Source organism: Micromys minutus (assembly GCF_963924665.1).
Source record: "Micromys minutus genome assembly, chromosome: 10".
NCBI classification, from domain to species: Eukaryota; Metazoa; Chordata; class Mammalia; order Rodentia; family Muridae; genus Micromys; species Micromys minutus.
This window is the reverse complement of record NC_137979.1, coordinates 54026384-54046544: the sequence shown is the minus strand read 5'-3', so window position 1 is coordinate 54046544 and position 20161 is coordinate 54026384. Positions and strand designations below refer to the sequence as shown.

General features: G+C 44.5%; 1 protein-coding gene across 2 annotated transcripts in view; it reads left to right on the top strand.

Moving 5' to 3' along the window:
• The window catches only part of PRKCA (protein kinase C alpha), a 386490-nt gene that overhangs the window by 140462 nt on the left and 225867 nt on the right, over nt 1-20161 (top strand). For both annotated transcript variants that reach the window (XM_080924536.1, XM_080924535.1), the window contains exon 3: nt 5601-5683. In XM_080924536.1, coding sequence (XP_080780662.1) covers nt 5601-5683 — 83 coding nt within the window. The remainder of the gene's footprint in view (nt 1-5600; nt 5684-20161) is intronic.

Sequence of the window (20161 nt, the reverse complement as noted above, 5' to 3'; positions counted from 1 at the left end):
TCCCTCCAGATGACTATCTAGTGGTAGTGAGAATTACTCTCATTTGAGTGTTTCCCTTAGGCACAAGGAGCATCACTGTGGGCAGTGGGCTGTGTTCCTATGCTTGTGAGGCTCCTCGGGAGGATGCAGGGCTGATAGGGCAGGGCTCTGCAGCATCCGTTCCTGTATCAGCACTAGCGACTCACCATGTTCTTTCTAAGGCAAATTTCTCTGAACTAGTGGAGTATGGGGCTAACCTTTGACTTGCCATTTGCTCAGTCTAGGAAGCACTGTTCCCAACCAGGAGGCCTGAGACATCTGTCTGCCTGAAGATGACACTGATACAGGGAGTTCGCCTGTCCTGGTGTGTGTCTAATGGACCGGAACTCCTCCGTCAAGTCAGTTTTTACCAGATTCATAGGAGGAACAGTGTCAGAAGGGACTGTTTTTCTCACTCTGTTTGGCTTTCCATATGCCCTTTGTTGGTTTTTGATCTCCTTAAACTAAACACTCACGACTGAGAATCACTTTTAATATCAGCACGACACTCTTGCAACATATTTCAGTGTTTTATTTGAATATCTAAAATGAGTCTCTGACCCAAAATTAGGCCACTGTTACTTGTTCTGTTTCCGTAATGTACTTTTGGCACATGGCACATGGGGAAGATCCTCCTTAATTTTCTCACTTACTCAGTGTTCGCCATTGTCAGGGATCTCGGAATAGAGCATTCTCCATAGTGAAGGCATGTCATGTAGAGGAGACTCACTCCTTCAGGTCTGTGGACTGAATTCCTTTTTATGCTAATGCATCATTGGCACTTTGTGGTGGGCTCACTTCAGGGGCTACCTGTCTCTGTCGGGAAGCCCAAGCACCTACAGAGAGAGCTACAGGAACATCGCTTTGTACTTAGAAATGATAGAATGAAGATTTACTCTGAATCGATGTCACTGGGCTGCAGGTGTCCTTCTGGAGACCAGGAAGATGGCTCTTTAGGGAGAGTGCTTGCCTGAGAAGCATGAAGCTCGGGTCCCAAGCCCACCCATAAAAAGCCAGGTATGGAGGTTGTGCTCCTGTAATCTCAGTGCTGGGGAAGCAACGGGAACCCTGGAGCCTGCAGAACAGCTAGTCTTGCCAAGTCGGTGTGCTTCAGGGTAGGCAAAAGATCGTCTGAAATATTCATAAGCCAGAGAGTGACAGTGACCTCTGACCTCCACATACATATACCTGTGCAACCCAAAATATGCCTGTTCCCTCTGATACACAGGGGTGGGGGGAGGGAGGGAAGGAGGGAGGGAGGGAGGGAGAGAGAGAGAAACAGAGACAGAGAGACAGAGAAACAGTGATACACACAACACACAGACACACACACAGACACATACACAGACACACACATACCCTCGCCCGTGTATGCAGTCTGGTAGGATGGCTAGTGCTTCTTCTCTGCAGCAAGAGAGTGTCCGTGGTTGTATCTTCACTTCTTTCAAGCTGAGTGTGGCAATTTGAAAGACACCTGCCAGCCAAAGTCAGGCAGCTGCTGAATTGTGCCCTGTGAAAGGTACCCCAGAGTTCACCTTCTCCCAGTTCTTTTTATCCCACATCACAAGGTCGTTTGACTTCCTTTAGATTTTAAAGCAAAATAGTAGCTCTCAATTTTAAACCAGACAAAATCTCCACTGGCCACCTCCAGGTAAGCACAGTGTGTTTCTTAGGCCTGCTCCTTCTCGCTGTGACAGTCCTATGGCATCTCTGACACTTAGATTATGTTGTCCCGCAAAACCCACATTGCCAATTTAGTCTGCAGCTTGGAAGTAAGGGTCCAGGGCAGCCATCTGTGAGTTTTGGAATGTCTGGTCTCTGCACACTTTTCTAGGGCAGCGTTTCCCAGACAAGTGTTGTATCCAGCAGTCAGCTCAACCATTCTTCTTGTTCCCTTTCTAGAGATGATGATGATAATGAAGAGAGGGCGGGTGGGGGTGGGACAGCAGAGCTTCTCTCTTTACCAAGGCATGAGCATACTATTTGCTGTTTTGGGAGAACATACATTGCTCCTCCTCCTCCTCCTCCTCCTCCTCCTCCTCCTTCTCCTCTTCCTCCTTCTGTAGAGCCTCCTATAGCCCCTTGTTGGCCTCCAATTCACTACGTGATCAAGAAGGATATTGAACTGATCTCCCTGGCTCTACACCCCGTCTCTTGTATTCCGGGGATATAAATGAGTGCCACCATACCCAGTATATATGGTGACGGGGCAGAACTTAAGGCATTGGGCATGTAAAGTTAAACCTGCCGCAAATGGAATGTTTAAAGTGCAAGCAGGCTTAATGGGCTTTATGCCCCAGATAATTCATACATCTATGAGAACCCTAGAAACATGGAGGCATTCATTGAAATGGAAAGTTTGCATATAAGAAATCTTGGGAGTAGGTAAGGATCTCGCTGCCTCTGACAGTTTTAGAGGGTAATGAGGGCTTGATTCTTTGGGAAAATATCTGAAGTCAGAATTTTTTTTGAAGTGTATAGTAGAAATACTTGAGCTAGTGGCAGCGCTCTGGTAGGTAGAGAGGTAGAGATGAGAGAGCAAAGGCACACCATTCCTCCAAAGGGGCTTCACTTCCTGTGAAGAGCGCTCATTCGGATGTGAAGATGGTGAGCAAGGGGAGAGGAAGCCTCAAACATTGGAACAAACTAAGTAGGAGATCACCATAAACCTCACCTTCATCACAGATTACAAGGAGGCACTAACACCTGCAAGCCTATTCCTTCCCTGAGTGACTCTTCCCATCATTCCAGTGAATAAAATATGCCTTTGTGCCAGGTTTGGAGGATGAGCAGACTAATGTGGATCTCCCCATCACTGCTTTATTAGCTATGGTTGGCAAATTTCCAATCAAGATGTCTTTGGCAGAAGCACATGGAAGGGACAGTTCTCTTGAGACCCGGAGGAGCTCAGCACTGTCCCCTGACTGCACAAACCCTGCCTGCACATTTAGGTCCACACTCAGCTGCCCCAGCTCTCTCCAGAGAATCCCCCACCCCTGTCAACCCTTTCTTCTTAGGAGTCACCTCTCTATCGACCCCTGAGGCCAAATCCTTGTAAAAATCTCAACACCAACTTTGCTCTGGTTTGTCCTAATATTCTCTTTTGAGCTACGATCTCAGAAACAACTCTCCAAGCTCCTACAGGTGGCAGCGAGGACCTCCGTCCCCCCTTCTCTTGGCCCTCTGCTCTTGATGCCAACAGTGGATATGACACTCTGAGAGTAACGGAGGCTATGGCATTAAGCAAACCTTAGCATGAAGCCTGGCTGTGCTACATAGTAGGTGGGTGCCTTAGGCAAGGCCCTCCCTTGTCCATCTGTCCCCCTGAGGGGTTTCCCCACCTCCCTTTGGCTCCCATTCATAAATATTCATTAGCTGGCTCTGCATGCACACAATGTTTTTCCATCTGAAACTGAGGCTATTGGGGCATATCGCACAGTGTGGATATGAAGCTTCCCTCCGATAATACACAGGAAGGGATGGGACAAATGGCTGTTCACAGCAGGCTGCCTTTTACATGGTCTCCTGTGGCATTCTGCAGGCCCAGTCACCTTCTGCAGTTCTCCATCTTAGCAGTCTAAAAAATGGTTGGTGGTTGCTTTTATACCTCAACTGTGTAAGAGGCTCCTAGCTTTAGCCCTCAATCTATCACGGTGGATTTTTTTCCCCAACAACCATGCTTATGCCTCTGGCACATTACTTTCATACATGTTCCTCTTTATTCGAGACCTTTCAATGGTTTCCAAGGGACAGGAAAAGATTCTGAATTTCTTCCCAGCCCGATTCTCTAAGAATCCTTAGCACTTGGCTCAGTATGTGAATTCTCTGCGGATTTCAGCAAACCTACAGTCCACTGTCAGTGGCTGAAACAACTCCCCTTCCTCATCTCCTTCAAGGACTAATACAAATACAGGAGGTTGTGCTGTCCTTGGTACAAGGAATAAAGGGTCCACCAGGGTGCTCTAACTTCTTTGCACTGTATCTTTGTTCCAGTCTGCTGCTGTAACAAAATCCTCCTATGCTAGATAGTCTATAAATAACTCACTGTTCTGGATCCTGAAAACTCAAGGTCATGGTGCTGGCCTAGCAAGCACCTTTTGGCCATTTGCTCCAGAGGGAAGAAAAACAATGATCCACATGAGGGAGGGTCTTGAAGAGTCTAAGAGTCAAAAGGGCAGGACCACACCCTTCTTACTGTGTTTACTTATGCATTGTGTGTGTGTGCATATGTGTGTGGTCACACATGCACACTCCAGGGTGTGCATTTGGAAGTAAGAGAACATCTGGCTGGGGTCAGTTTGATTCCTCCACCATATGGATATCTGAGTCCTAAACTGGGTTCGTCAGATTTTGAGGCAAGCACTTTTACCTTCTTGGCCATCTCCCCTGCCTTGAAGTTACCCTTTTATAATAGTGTAAGTCTTACTTACAGGGGACACATTTTTATTGCCCAGTCGCTCTTTTGGGGTCCCTTCTCCATGTACTACTGGAATGGTAGCCAGATTTTATCAGTGTGTGTTTTGGTGGGAACATACATGCAAACTGGAAAAATGTAGTAAAACCTTCACTTCCGGAATACTTCGGGCAGGCAGCATATTGCTTCTTAAACATATTCTTATCCAACTCAGAGCAACAGTAGAGCGTGCTTGTGAGCTCCACTCTAAGAGCTGAAGGAAGGACTAAGATCACTTTTGCCTTCTCTATATTACACCATCTGCAAGGACCGCTTGGGGATTATTTATTCATCCCTAATAATTAAATTATTCTGTTGATCCATCCTCACGGTTAGTTATCAAATTGGCACTGGGCTTAGAAAAGTCTCTTAATAATTTTGCTAGATTTGCAAAGGTTCTTGGGGACAGCCTCCGTCACAGACACTGACAAGAAAGTGTTAGATTACACCCAACTGATTTTCAAAAGGGTATTTCCTATAGATTGAGTTAGTGTATTTTTTAAAAAATATTTATTTTTATTTTGTGTGTATCCGTGTTTTTCCTGCACATATGTTCTATGTGCCACATATGTGTAAGTACCCATGGAAGCTAAAAGTAAGTGTTGGATCCTCTGGAATTGAAGTAGTAAATGGTTTGTGAGCTGACCCATGGGTGTTGAGGACAGAACCTGGGTCTTAACTCATACTCACAATACTTCTGTATTACTTATCGTCAGTTATTCCTTTCCTAGCTATCTATTTTTATTTTACCTGCAGTGAGTGTATAAAGTTTGTATTCATATGCACATGTATACATATATGTGTGTGTGTGCATAAATGTGCAGAGGTATAGGAAATTAAAAAACATGTTGAAATTATAATCCTGGGTTATACACTGAGGAAATACCTCATAAGCTTTGGATCTCCTCTCCCTCAGAATTAGAGTTGAGAAGTCATAGATTAGATTTCCTGAGCATTTATTTTGTGCTATTACCTACAAGTTTAGTCAAGATAAAATGTTGCTGATTTTTGAATGAAATGCCTTAGTGTTGCTGTGAGATTCTGTCTATATCGAAACTAAAATGACTTGTCACTATATGGTATATTAAATATAAACCCTTCTGATTTTCATTTTCATTTCTCTCCTCAGTTTGCTGTTTTGTGGTTCACAAGAGGTGCCATGAGTTTGTTACTTTCTCTTGTCCCGGTGCGGATAAGGGACCTGACACTGATGTAAGTAATCTGAAAACTGTCCTTTGATGTTAACGTGAATGTCTGAGGTTATTCATTTATTTATTTTTTACTGCCTATACAACTGTTGTTCTGGAAGATGCTATTAATACAGAGACGTCTCAGTTTTCTCACGTTGTCTTGTAATAATGAATACGTCCATCATCCTTCTGAGTTGTGTGCTATTTCACAGAGATATCCTCAGAGGAAAATCATTAGCTTGTATTTTTCCTCCTGTGGATGGCCATGTTGACTAATCCACCAAATTTATAGTAACGATGCTATGGATACATTTTACAATGGGTGTGCACCACCCTTGGGTTTATCTTTGGAAGTTTGTGTGTTACTACAATAGTCAGAAACCTGTCTTGAGTGTTGTAACAATCTGTTGCTCAAACCTTGACATTGTAACAAACTGCTCCAGTTCAAACCCTGAGATTGTAACAAATTGTCCCAGCTCAATGGGTGCTACATTTTTGCTGAGTATCATAAATGCCTACATTGAAGGGATCCTGTGGGCAGCTGTTTCACTGACTGAAGTCTCTGAGACGTACAGTAATTTCATTTTATTAATTATGTTCTCATTCTCCCTGTTCTATTGAGCATGTCAGTTTCATCTCTTCTTAGCAAAATACAGAACAAGCAGAGGACACTGAGAGCCAGGAGAAAAATGAAGGACTGGTGTTTAAGCTGTATTGGGTGGAAAGACATTTTGGTGCCATGTTAAAAAAAATGTTTTAACTAAAAAGGAGGCAGCATTTCTAATCTGATTTACTCACACTAGATCAGTTTAAATACTTATTTTTACATTTGGGCTTCCCACGATTCCTACCTATGGCACTGACTCCCGTGAAGAAACTGATTTCAAAGAGGCTTCTCAGTGCAACAGGACGTTCCTCAGAAGGTTTACAGTGGGCTGAGAAGAATTCAGATGTCCCTTGTAACCAGTGTAGTAAAGAAATAAACCTTTGATGATTTGATTAAGGGGTTGGTAGAGACAGCCTCAGTGCATGCCTGGGGCTTAGTGAGATTGAGCAGAGGGCACCTCATGTCTCTACTTTATCACTTTGTGTGTGAGGCAGCTCGAGCCCCTGAGACGTCGGCTGCCTTGCCTATGTGCAGCCAAAACTAGCGTCCTTCCCTCTCCTAACTCAGTGTTTCATATTTTCTTCTTTCTAAACTTTATCTCCTTATAGGACATTTTAGAGATAAAACAAGACCAGAAGTTATCTACCAACTTCCCCCTCCTTCAATTAAATGTAAACCAATTATACGCAATAATGTGTTTCATTTCATTATCTTCGTGCACGGATATATTGATCATATTTTACTCCCAATTCCGACTCGTGCACCCTCCTACTTCCCCATCCCTTTTCTCTTCCTAGTTACTTTCTACTTTTGCGTCTTGGTTTAGTTTTGTTTGGTGACCCAATGAATCCAGCCCAGTTTGCTTACACCGACATAGGTGAAGGATTGTTACAGAAGTGTGGACAACTTTCAGGTGGCTATACCAGCAAAGAAAATGTCTCTCTTCCCCTGGCAATCATTACCAGTGGCTCACCAAAGAGGGGTGTGGCCCCATGAGCCCCTCTTCTATCTCTGCTGAATGTTCATGGGCTAAATCTTGTTTATGTCCTAGAGAGGCAATCACAGCTAGTGTGAGTTCACGAGTACAATGGGCGTCTCTTGCTAGAGGAGCATGGTCTATAACACCCTCTCTTCCTCTTGCTCTCCCTGCTTCTACAGTGTTCCCTGGTGGAAATGATGTACATGCTCTCTTAGGACGAAGCATTACTAACCAGTAACAAGTGTAGTAAGGAACTCCCACTGCTTCTCTGACCAAAAGTTTTCTGACCAAATATTTGAGTAGCACTAATCTGCGGACATAAATATTTTGAAAGAGCGCAACCTCGATGTGTCTGCTTAGCGGAATAACCATATCAATTTCCTCACTAGGCTTTATGACCAATCCAGCCACAAACTTTTGCCAGATTCATATACCACCAGTCATCCCTCTGAGGCAAGAAATGCCCTCAAACCCAACAGAAAAAAATCATAAAGTGCTTGGTTACCTCCATGGAAGCTATGCCGCTATTATACCAATGGGCACGTTTTTGCCTGGCAAGCCGGTAGTGTCCCATGCAAGGTTCACGGTTGGCTGTGGGTTTTGATGGCTTTTCTCTCTCAACATCCTGCACAACGCCTTTCAGTGTTATCTACTGTGGCCAGCAGGAAGAAGGCTTCCAGCCCAGCTCCACTCAACACTATACAGCTCTTACCACCTCATTCTGGTGAGCAGCCAAGGGCAGTGGCAGGAGCTTGCATTGTTTGGGGGGCCTCAGGGGCCTCCCTGATAACACACTCATAGTAGCCACTTAACAATCTGTCTTCTGGGGGGTGGTTTTACCTCTGTTAACAGTCTAATTCTTAACTTTTATGTTTTAATTAACTTGCAAAACTATCAGATTTCCTTGTGGCTTTTTTTATGCATTCTTATTTTGGGGTGACCTTCCTTCATCCATACTCCATCTCCCAGACTCATCACTTCTTAAAGCTTTCTACCCCTAATATTGAGCTCTTCATTTTCCCAACAAGGTGTTCTCCTCCCCAGCTTCCATACTTCTGTTCCTTTCCTCTTGTGGCTCCTTTCTAGCTTCCTGCCTCAATACACATTCACTACCACGTGGACACACATATGTGAGAATTGGAAGCTAGGACCCACACAGGAGAGAGAACATGTGGTGTTTGTCTTTCTACACCTGGGTCTTCACTCTCCTCTCTTTCGCTGACGTATCAAGAAGCAGAACCTACAGGTAGGTAGGTTATGGGAGCACAGACAGTCCTTGACATCTTCTTTTCTTTCTCCTACATTTTCAGTTAAGTATCAATTACTGAAAATCTATAATGAACCAAAGTGTGTCTTGAATCTTGAGGTACAACAATTAACACATACTTAGCTGTCTGCTTCAGCCACTGTGGGCATTTTCTGGGGGAAAGTATGCCTCGTCCTGTTTGGTTTGGTCCTGGAAACCTGACTGGAGTAACTTGGAAATGAAGAAGCCAATAGACACATATACAGGAAAGCTGGTGTTGGGTGGATCATGCTTGCCCTGGAGGAGGAAGCTGTGGCAGCTTAGGTTTTGCATATATACTGTTCAATCTTTTGTACACACTCATACATGGATTAGAGAAAGGTTTTGCCATGCTTCTGGGCCTCACCCAGGGAAGCTGTTACCCTTTCCATGGGCCTGAGGCATTACGGTCCTTAAAAGTCACTGATTAAAACAGCATATCTGTGTACTGAATAGCATTCTCAAATAACCTGTTCTAAGTGGCCATGGAAGAATTCCGTGATGACACTGAATTTAAACTGAGCTTCAATAGGGGGCAGAAAACAGGCAAGCAGGAGTTTGTGTGTGTGTGTGTGTGTGTGTGTGTGTGTGTGTGTGTGTGTGCTGGGAGTTAAGGGGCTGTTGAAGGAACTGTTTCAGATAAAGGGAAATAAGGTAGGGAAGCCAAGCTGTAGGTAGGAGCTTAATGTCTAAGGGCTGGAGAAAGCTGACCATCTGGTGTCTGGCTAAGGATTTGGAATGCAATCTCTCCAAAAGGTGTTAGAGATCCAGGAAAAGTTTTAAATGAAGAGTGACGTAACAGCACAAAGCACCTATTGAAGGTTGCTCTGGTCTCCTTTTAGGAGATGCATTGGATGAGAAGTAAGTCACTGTCCTGCTGGAACATGGGAAGTTAGACCAAAGGCTGGAGAGGCACCTGCTCTCTAGAGTACTAAGACAGTGGTTTGGTGAGGTGAGAGAGTCAGTGAAGATAGGCAGAGGGAACACATTCAATGATTATGTGAGAGCCACATAAGTAGCCTTTGGTCTTTATGAGGTCAGGGAGGTGGAGATGCTGAGAATGAATCTCAGGTTTCTGACCCTAATACATGAATGGATGGAGGCACTATAGGGCTGTGAAGACACTGTGGGCAGAACATGTATTTGAGCGAGCACAGTGGGAACAGACCATGGGTTCAGTTTGGGTCCTGACCCTGAGAAGACAGTTGTATGGGCACCAAGTGTGAATGGGGGTCAGAAGTGGGCAAGTCCAGAAGGTACAGGTTTCATGATTTTATTAAGACTGAGGAATTGATCTTGTGGCCTAGAAAGAGGATCGAGAGAGAGATGAAAAGGATTTAGATCCCAGAACAGCTCCAAGGAACTCTATCCCATTGATGAGAAAGGAAGACCAGGGAAGAAGATGGAGAAGGAACAGCTAGAGATGTAGCAGGAAGAAGGCCAGGGGGGCTTTTGTATGTGTTAATCACTTCCTGCAATGCACAGTGTCCCACATTTACATGGAAAAGTCTTGGCTTAGATCACAGGTCAATTGGTGCACACTAGTTTTCAGCAGACTCTCCATACTCAGGATGTTTTCCTGTTTGGATGCTTGTCATATGGTCATTTCTGCTCTTGGAGCCCAGAACCAGGCAGAAAAGCTTCTTCGAAGGGCTGCTTGGCATTGAATGCAATGGGAACACGTGGTCGGATGTGCAGCTGAGTTCTGCTCCTGTGCCATCTGCAGTGTGTGTATCGATTTCCTGCAGGCATGGGCTTCACATCCTTAAAGGTGATGCTAGGGGATGACTTGTTTCAACATAAGAAAGAAACAAAAGGTTCACGAGATGAAAGAAGATATAAGGATTCAGTCAACCCTGCCTGCCTGACTCAGAAAGGATTGAGTATGCTCTCTCAAGAGCATCTGTCTCTCTTCTTTGGAGATCAGAGGCCCATGATTTTTTACTTGCTTCAGCCAGGACACATGACATGTTATCATCCTGTATTCTTGGTGGTCATTGCACCAAGTCTCTAGAAGTCTTAGGAAGCCACAAGATGGTCCCACTGAGCCACACAAGCAAGGTATTGGAAAAGCATTCTGGACAGAGACCTGCACTGGATAGTTGACCGGTTTGACTAGACTGGCTTGCAGTGACCTCCAGGGATCCACGTGTCTGTGCCCTCTAGTTTAGTGACAACGTTGGAATTTTGGTTTCTTCACACACACACACACACACGCACATACACACACACACACACACACACAGAGAGAGAGAGAGAGAGAGAGAGAGAGAGAGAGAGAGAGAGAGAGATATTACAGTAATATGCTTTCATTTTAATCCCAGATATGGGATATGGAGCTGGTTCAGGCTGTGCACAGCAGCTGACTATGATTTGCCTTGTGCTCTAGCAGGGGTATGATTTTGCCAGCTGCAGATACTTTCTGTGATTGTGTGAGGTCTGGAATGCTGGCAACGTTTCAGCATAAATGCTTTGTCCAAGAGAGGCGGGGTGTGACTGGTTGGTGGTCGTGGTTTGTTAGTAGTCGTGTGCAAAAGAAGAAACAAGAAGAAATTAGATATCCTCATGGTGAATATCAAATTTGCCCCATGGAACTCATTTCCCCTAACCAGCAGGAAGTAGTCTAATAATAATGTCACCCCTTCCCTCTCCATTTTTTTCTCTCTTCGATCTAGTGTTAGGGGGTTGAAAGGGTAGAAGAAGAGGGGTGAATAAGAGGGGGAAGAAAAGAAGTGTGAAGGAAAGAGCCCACGAAGTGGCTGAAGTCCAGCCACACCCTAACCTACCTCAGCACTGGGATCACAGGTGCATGCCACTGTGTCCCTTACAAAGGTGCTGGGGATCCACAGTCAGGCCCACGTGCTTGTGCAGTTGACACTTTACCCACTGAGCCATCTCCCCATCTCATATGCTTTTCTGAAAACCTTTCAAAGCCATAGAACTACAGAGCTGGAAGGGTATTAAAGACTGGTCTAGGTTAATCTTGCTTTGTAGTAAGGATTCTGAGGCATATTAGAGAAAGTAAAATCTGACCTCGGTACCATCGTATGCTGTTTGTTTGGGCATCTCGTGCGTTTGTGATTGGCTTCTTTAAAGAGTGAGTCTTGAGGAGAAACAAAGAGGGGCCGGTGGATGGGCAGTGTGTGCTGTCAGTGGAGAAGGTTGGTAGCATGTATTGACAATTCTGATCAAATATTTACAAATGCGCAAGAATAGGTGGGTAGGGGAAAATGAGGCAGAATTTATGAGGAAAAGTTGCTCGGAGCATCTTTCCCCTTAGGAAGTTTTAAAATATTGAATGGAGACGTTCTTCATTGCCTGGGGAAGGGTTGTGGTGAGTTGTTTATATGCTGCTTGCTAATGCCTCTGATGAGCCCTACATCAAGGGAGTCAGAGACATTATAAAGCTTGCAAAATCCACAAGCATTGGACCTGCCCTGCCATCTTCAAGAATAAGGGGTCCAAAAAGCACTGAAGAGTAAGCCAGCTGTGCCCAGATGTCAGCCTCCTATGGACGTGTGTTCTGAGTTCTTCTGAACAGAGGTGCTCCTTGGGCTCAAGAAACCACCATAGCTGAAAGTCTACATTTGTTTGGGGTATCTGAAGAAAGAGCCTTCTGTTTCAATAAAAGGACCCTTGAAGATTCTCAGGTCAATCTCTCAGCCTCTCACCCGCTCTGAAGGAGAATGTTCCATTGCCCAACGCTCGTTCAAAGCATAGAGGGAGAAGAGAGGCAAGCATTTCCTAGGGTCTGGGAGCAACACCGCATCCTCCAAGTAAAGGGAAAAAGAGCACAGGAGGCATCTAAAGACCACATGCTTAGCTACTGGGGCTGTGGATTTTCAGAGCAAGGAGTAACAATATTGGGGTGCATGGCTCTGAAAGCAGGCAGTGCTGGAAGGCCATTGGAGCTGCAGGTACACAGCCCGAGATTGCAGCTAGGGTTCTGCCTGCCATCCCCACAGCCAAAGTTTTATGAGATGGCAGCCTAACACATTTTTAAAAATAGTCCTTGTATAAAAATAGTTTCTCATCTTCCCCCACTGACTTCAGAGGTGGTCAGGGACACACAGACTGGCCACACAGGGAATAAGACATCATTTTTACTCTGTGTCAGGGACAGTGATGTGACTTTGCTCTGTGGATGAGCCAGGAGTTGCTCTGTCTTCAGTGCCATGAACCCCATTCTCTGACAGGGTTCCTTTTCCTGTTCTGGTCACAAGAAGTTCAGGTGGGTGGGACAGGTTGTAATGGGTCAATAGCCGACCATCTCAAGACCAACCCTCTTGCTTCTTAAGACTGTATCCACTAGTGTGGCTCACAGGCGCTCTGTCTGCAGTACCTTCCTATTCTTAGAATGTCTCTGTTAATTTTCAGTTATGCCTGTTCGCAAGGCTCACCCTGCCAGAGGGGAAGTGGAACATTCCAGCCAGTATACATGTGTGCATGTATGAAAAATATATATGTGCATAAGTATACATATATATGTATACTGGTATATGTATGTATATATATGTTTGTGTATGTATATAAGTATATATATTTATATATATGGGTGTGTGTATGTGAGTGTGTATGTGTATATGTATATATATATATGTATTATATGAGTGTATATGTGTATATGTATGTATATATATATATATCTGTGTGTATGTGTGTATGTGTATATGTATGTATAATATTCTAATATATTATCACTTTCAGTCATTTTCTGTCTTCTGTTTGTCTCTGTATCTTAAGTGACAGCAAAGCCAGGCAGCCTTTTCAAAGTGTCCTAACAGAATTAATGCCATGTACAGCCTTCTTTTAAAGCTGTAGATTTGGGTGGGAAAACACAGTCTTATATGCCATTTATATAGGATACAATGCAAAAATACCACTGTATTTACTGCATCTATAATCTCTGAATTATTCGTTCTGTACATTGGATATAGGCGTATTTGATCAGGATGATGCCTACTAAGAGGCCTCCCCAGTACCTGGAGGGCATATGCTTGCCTGGTATTTCTGAAGCGCTTACCTGTGTTATTTAGATGGGCCTTTGCCAGTGGGATATACCGTTTGGGGAGGCTGTTCATGTTGAATTGTATGCACTTTGTCTTTGAACAACACCACTGAACAGAATTCAAGCGAATTCTTAATCATGTCTGTACCTCAGCTGGGTCAACCAAAATGCTTACAGGCAGCACCAGAAGCCTGGTGTTTGCCAGTCTGTCTGGTAGGGCACCCAAAGGAGGAGCTAACTAACTTGTGAATATGACTTGCCCAGAATGAGCAGGCCTCCGAGTCTGAGAATTCATAAAGTTTGTCTTGTTCAAATATCTAAGAGCAATGATACTTGTCAACAATGAGAAGCAGCAATAGAAGCCAGAGGGAAAACTGTGGCGGAGCAAAAGCAGGTTCCCACAGCAGCTGAACGCTGCTACGTGTAGGAGTCGGAGTTGCCTTTGCTTTTCTGTGACCGTGAGTTCATTCCAATGTCTTAGAAACCATTGCAAGAACAAAAGACTGCTGACGTTGTTTAAAATTCCACATTTCAGAGATTCACCTTAGATAAAACAAAAGCATTTAAAAGAAATCTAGAGACAAATTGAATTAGTGGATTTTATAAGTTTCTTTCAAGTATGTTTTTACATTTAATACAAATACAAGAAGATGGTTTTTTTTTTGAATAAACCCAGTTTTACTCTAACACTTTTTTTTAAGGTCTTGGACTGATAAAGACAAGTGAGAGACGGGTAAGATCCAGGCACAATGGAGTTGGGTGAAATCTCCCAGAATGCACTGCTGCCTGACCATGCTGTTGAGACCTCTTCCCTGACCTTGTTTTTCTTGTTCATAAACTTGGAGCTTGGTAGTCTTTGAAGTTGGTCTGTCCCTGAATACCATTCCATTGTTAAGTGGAGTGAAGCAGAGATGGGGAGCCCCTGCCCCTCAAACTGTCCTCCAGCTGTAGGGGAAGGCTGTGAGGATACCAGCCATGCAGGGGAAGAGATACAGGGCTATTGAGTTAGGGGTGGGAAGCGATGGGCAGTCATTGGGACAATTCAGAGACTTCATGGCGATGCCAACATGTGAAGACTGGTGTGCTTTTCCTAACGTTGCTGACAAAACCACATATTCTAATATTCCTCACACTAGAACACATCTCTTGCCTACTGGGAAGAGCTGACGAACCAGAATTCCAATGACAGGTATTACAAGAGGACCTACCATTAAGACAGGAAGAGAAGCCCATGTTCTGCATGCCCCAGTGGGATGTCCCTATTGAGCCTCTCAGGAAGCCCCCTCTGTACTCACCCACTGAGGACCTTCCCCACTCACTGGGATGCCACGGGAAACCTGAGAAAGAAGTTATTTTAGAGAAACAAACCCAACACCAGAGCGCTGGTGCTAATTCTGCTCCTCAGTGGGTGGATTGTCTTATGTGCCAGATTCACAGCAACAGAAGTATGTCCTGCATGGGGGAAGCACCTCTGTTGTATCTGAACCATGTTAATTTTAGTTGCAAGTCGAACAGAACCTCAACAGATACCCATCGTCATCCTAGGCCTAATGAGTGGCAGGGTGCAGCTACTAGGTCTTGGGAAGGCATCTATCTCCCTGATCCAGCAAGAAGAGGGAAACATAGTATATCTGTCCCTTGGTCTATGGTTGATTAATTAAAAGAAATGTGTAGTGTAACTAGAAATAGATCACTTAATTTTTAACCAGTTACCTGAAGCAAAGTTTTCTAGGGAGCTGGCCCCAAGGCTCTCTCACATAACCCAGTGTTTTTAGGTCACTGTCATCTCAGGAACTTGGAGAGGCAGGAGGACCGTCTAAGTTCAAGGTCATCCTGTTCAAGGTACCTCATAGTAAGTATCAGCTCCGCTAATAGAGTGACCTTCACAAATAAATAATAAATCAAGTAAACGAAGTAGTGGAATTGGTTACTGGGTTCGTCTACAAGTAAATTCTTTGTGTGAAAGGCTGTGTCTTTTCTTTCCAAAAATAGAGTGTTCTGCACTCTATGTCCTGGCATTGAGGGCAGTGATTGCGGAGGTCCCCATGTCCTGACTTACGCCAGTTTTACTTGCCCGGCCTTGATTACTCGAGTGCTCTCAGTGCAGGTGAGACTCACGCTGTCCACCTGTTGCTTTATTGTAACCTTAGGCTGCGGGCGTGACATACTTGACGGGCTTTTCCACGTGGAGCCACCAAGAACCATTTTCTTCATTAGTGCAGTGTAGTTTAGACCTTAGCAGCAGTTTTTGCCTGGTTTGACTCAAAAGCAGGTATGATAGATTCCTTAGTTTTTCCTGAACGGTATGCTGGGGAGTTTCTGATGTACAGGCACGGAAGCAGGGTTTGGAGGGAGTCTGAGGGGAGGCAGCCGCTGAAGGCCCAGGGCTGGATGACACGTTGCACACCAGCTGGCATGTTGGTAGTATCACTTGACATGTAATATCTCCGGTAGTTCATGCTTCTGTGCATTTGTCCATGTTGCATAATCATCCCATGTTTCTCGAGCAGTTATAATGTGGCAGGTGTTATGGGATGCAGATGTTTAAAAAACACGGCCTTTGTCTTCAAACAGCATGTCCCTAGTGAAGTCATGCATATACATGAGTATTATGATTATCCCCTCCATGGATAGCACCCAGCTGCAAGCAGCCTCTGTCAGTCTGCCTATGGTAAGATCCTGAAAACCAAGACTGGGGGTGACAAAGCCCTTCCTGGAGTTCAGAGGTGGTGCACGGAGCTCTCGGCTCCGAGCTGAATATTTCCTCTTTCAAATCTGTCCTCTCTTCCCGTGCACAGCAAAGGCAACAGAGAGACGGTTTTTAGTCAGTCGTTCCCGGCTTGAGGGCCGAGTCTGGCCTCAGCAAGAGATACTGGAAATAATATTAACAGTATACTCATCCGTTAGGGAGACCAGAAATATGCCTATATCAAAACAGGCACACAGAGTAACACCAGGGCTGGGTGAGGACTGGCTGGCTCTGATTCTTCAGACAGTAGGGAGGAGGGTTTTTCAGGGCATTGAGTTTCTGGAAAGATGCTTCATGTGGCTTCACCCTTATCTGAAAGCTAGCCCAGAGCTTTTGGCTCATGCCACAGGTTTATTCCTGGACTCTAGTGTGTCCCTTTTTAAATAAATTGAACTCATGGTCCCATTCAATTAGCTGACACCTTCCTCACCTTGGCTCTGCTTTCACAGCTTAGTGTATTTTCCATGAGTAGAGCCAGGAAGACTCTGAGGACAGAGGAGCACATATCCTGGGAATCTCAGAAAGGGAGGGGTTTGCTGAGGACCTATGAGCATCTCCACGGTGCCACTGGTTTACTTACAGTGGGGTCAGAGACCTTAAACAATGAAATCACTTGCAAGAGGGTTGTTTCAGCTTTCAGTAGTGGTTCAGAGAGACTCAGCCAGTGGGAAGCATGCCTTCTACTGCTATCCATAGTATGTGGAGCCAGAAGCTATGAGTTAACTCCGCATGGAGTCTAGACTACAAGAGATGGACAGTGGGAGGGTCTGTCGTTTTATCTGTTACTCATTCAGTGTGTCTATCTTCATAAGCCAACCTGCTCCAAAACGTTTGTTTAGAGAACAACCTAACAACAGAAAACAGCCACAAGAACATCATGGTCCCTGTGCATTTTGCCACCAGCCCTGAGACAGTCCTGACAATACTGCTAACGGGTTTCCAGATGTCATCCATGTGGAGAGTGCCGGAGACCCCAGCCCCCAAGTCTCAGATGACATGCTGACATGGATACCCCTGACCTTACTGACCTCATTCTTGCGTCCCCTCTACCCTCTGCCCCAGAGCTTGCTTGTCAGCATATCCAAACATCAGTGTCTCTGCAGTGTCTCCAGAGTCAGATACCACAGAGTTGTCTTGGTGTTCTGGGCACCTTTGTCCCCTTCCCCATGTGTCTCATACCCACCATTGTCTGTTATTACCGTAGTTCAGGACTGTGCCATAAGGGTTGGCCATGTGGTCTCACAGCATCTTGTTTATTTCTACCCATAGCGATGCTAGTTGTTTAAAAAAAATTAAAAAGAGGACTGTGGGCCCAGCAAGTAAAAGCAATGGCTGCCAAGCTTCAAATATGAGTTTGCTAGCTGAAAAGAACCAAGTGCTGAACAGTTAGTTGCCCTCTGACCTCCACACACATACCATGGCATGCTCTCTCCTACCTCCACCACCTACAAAAGGAACAAATGAGAATGAAAAGAATTTTAAAAGGAAAGGACATGTGTGAGCCCAGCCGTGCCTCTCCTGAGTCTCCTGAACGCTCCCTCCAGAGTGTTGGGACAGATCAGTGACGTGTGAGCCCAATGGCTCAGCTGTGACTGCTAGCTGGGGCCCTTGTTCTTTGTCATCCTAGAGGCTACAGGAGGGTAACATGGGTGGCTTATGTGGCAAAGTCAGTTTTACAAGAGTCCAAGTCTCAGAGGACACAAAGGACGGTGTTTCCTGGTTTAACAGCCCCAAAGCCTGAGTCCTTAAAATGGTTCAAGTTGGGACTCTCCCGAGAAACAGATTTGACAGGGGCATCTACCTGTGCCGGTATAAAGAGGCTTCTGTAAGGATTAGACACATGGGTTTAGGGGCTTAGTCCCAAGATTCTCAAGGTTGATTTGGCAACTGGAGGTTCAAGGCATTGCTTATCCTATGTCTGTGTCCTGAGACCCAGGAGAGCTGATGATGTCACCTGTCCCTGTGTGAACAGTGGTAATTTTTTGATCTTGGAAGCTTCTGGAAGCTTCCAGGAGCTTCTGAGAGCAGGGAAAATCCCACTTTAGAGCTGATAGTCAGTCTTTCCTTCTATTCAGAGTTTAAGGGATTAGGTTGGGCTCACCCAGGTATGGAGTTTCTTAGTTTCAGTTCCTGTTGCTGCCACAGAAAATCCGGATGAAACAACTTAAGTGTGAAGGGGTTTAGTTACAGGAAAAATGATTTATTTGGCCCACAATGGCAGGTTACAGCCTGCTACTGCAAGATCCGGAAGCTACTAGTCACAGTACACCCACAGTTGATAGACCCCAGCACATGAGAGATCAGCTTGCTCTCTCCACCTGGACAAGGAATGGTGCTACCTACTGTGCGTGAATCCTCCCATCACAATGAACACAATGGAGATACCCACGCCAGACATGCTCACAAGCCCGCATAGTCTAGATAATCCCTCCTTGAAACACTCTTCCTAGGTGCCTTTCACAATGGAAGCTAACAACCTACCTTCCTCAGCCGAACTATTGCTCTTCTCCCGAAACACCCACAGAGAAACATCCAAAATAATGTGTACTGGCTGGTTTCGTGTCAACTTGACACAAGCTGGAGTTATCACAGAGAAAGGAGCCTCAGTTGAGGAAATGCCTCCATGAGATCCAGCTGTAAGGCATTTTCTCAACTAGTGATCAAGGGGGGGAGGGTCCAGCCCATTGTGGGTGGAGCCATCCCTGGGCTGGTAGACCTGGGTTCTATAAGAAAGCAGGCTGAGCAAGCCAGGAGAAGCAAGCCAGTAAGTAACATCCCTCCATGGCCTCTGCATCATCTCCTGTTTCCTGATCTGCTTGAGTTCCAGTCCTGACTTCCTTTGGTGATGGACAGCAATATGGAAGTGTAAGCTGAATAAACCCTTTCTTCCCCAACTTGCTTCTTGGTCATGATGTTTGTGCAGGAATAGAAACACTGACTAGGACATAATGTGTGACCAAAATATCTGGCCACCTCATGGCCCAGTCAAGGTGACATAAAACTGATCATCACAGATACACAGGCTGAGCACCTTGGAAAGTGTGAGTCATGGGGGCCGATCGCAATAAAGACTACCACTGTTTGTTAAGAAGAGTGAGAATTTCATGTATATGTAGAATGAGATACAAATGTCTATCCCCATGTATGAAATTCTCAAAAATTAAGAATATAAAGATGTACTATATACAAAACTGGATATGACATGTATATTATTAAGATTATATATATTTATATATATATGTCATTAAACTTTCAGATACTTTAATCCATATATGAATTCCTATATGAGTATATACATTTCCCTAAGCTGATTTAGATACAAAGGAAGATGAAATATACAAAGCTCCTATATATTTTGTTGAAATTTTATGACATAAGCCTATTGTGCATCAAGCCTGTGAGGATGGACGGATGAGTTCTTTTTTAAAACTAGAACTATATATCCACTCAAAAGAAACTAAAGTACATGAGGGTGTAGTTGAAGGTGTCCCTTATTTGTAAAGCTCACAAGAGCTTGCTACCAGCAAGTAAAATAAAATTTAAACAACAAAACTCATCCTAAATCGTTTCGAATAATACTCAAACTTTTAAAATTCAAATTAAAGAGGGAAAGGATTAAGGTTTCTGATCCCAAAAAGTAAATTGAGAAAACTGCCTGAGTTTCCAGAGAGAATATATAAAAAAATTTTTAGTGGTCTCTCAGAACCACTCCTGGTTTCCTAGATCATAAGGCACAGTCTTCAGGAACTGAGTCTCTCTTTGTTGTTGTTTTGCTTTTTATGTTTTTGAAGAAACAGCTTTTTGGTTTTCTTTTTCGTGTTAGGGCTTCTGGGGGCTTAAATTTAAACCCCCACAAAGTAATACAAGATTCC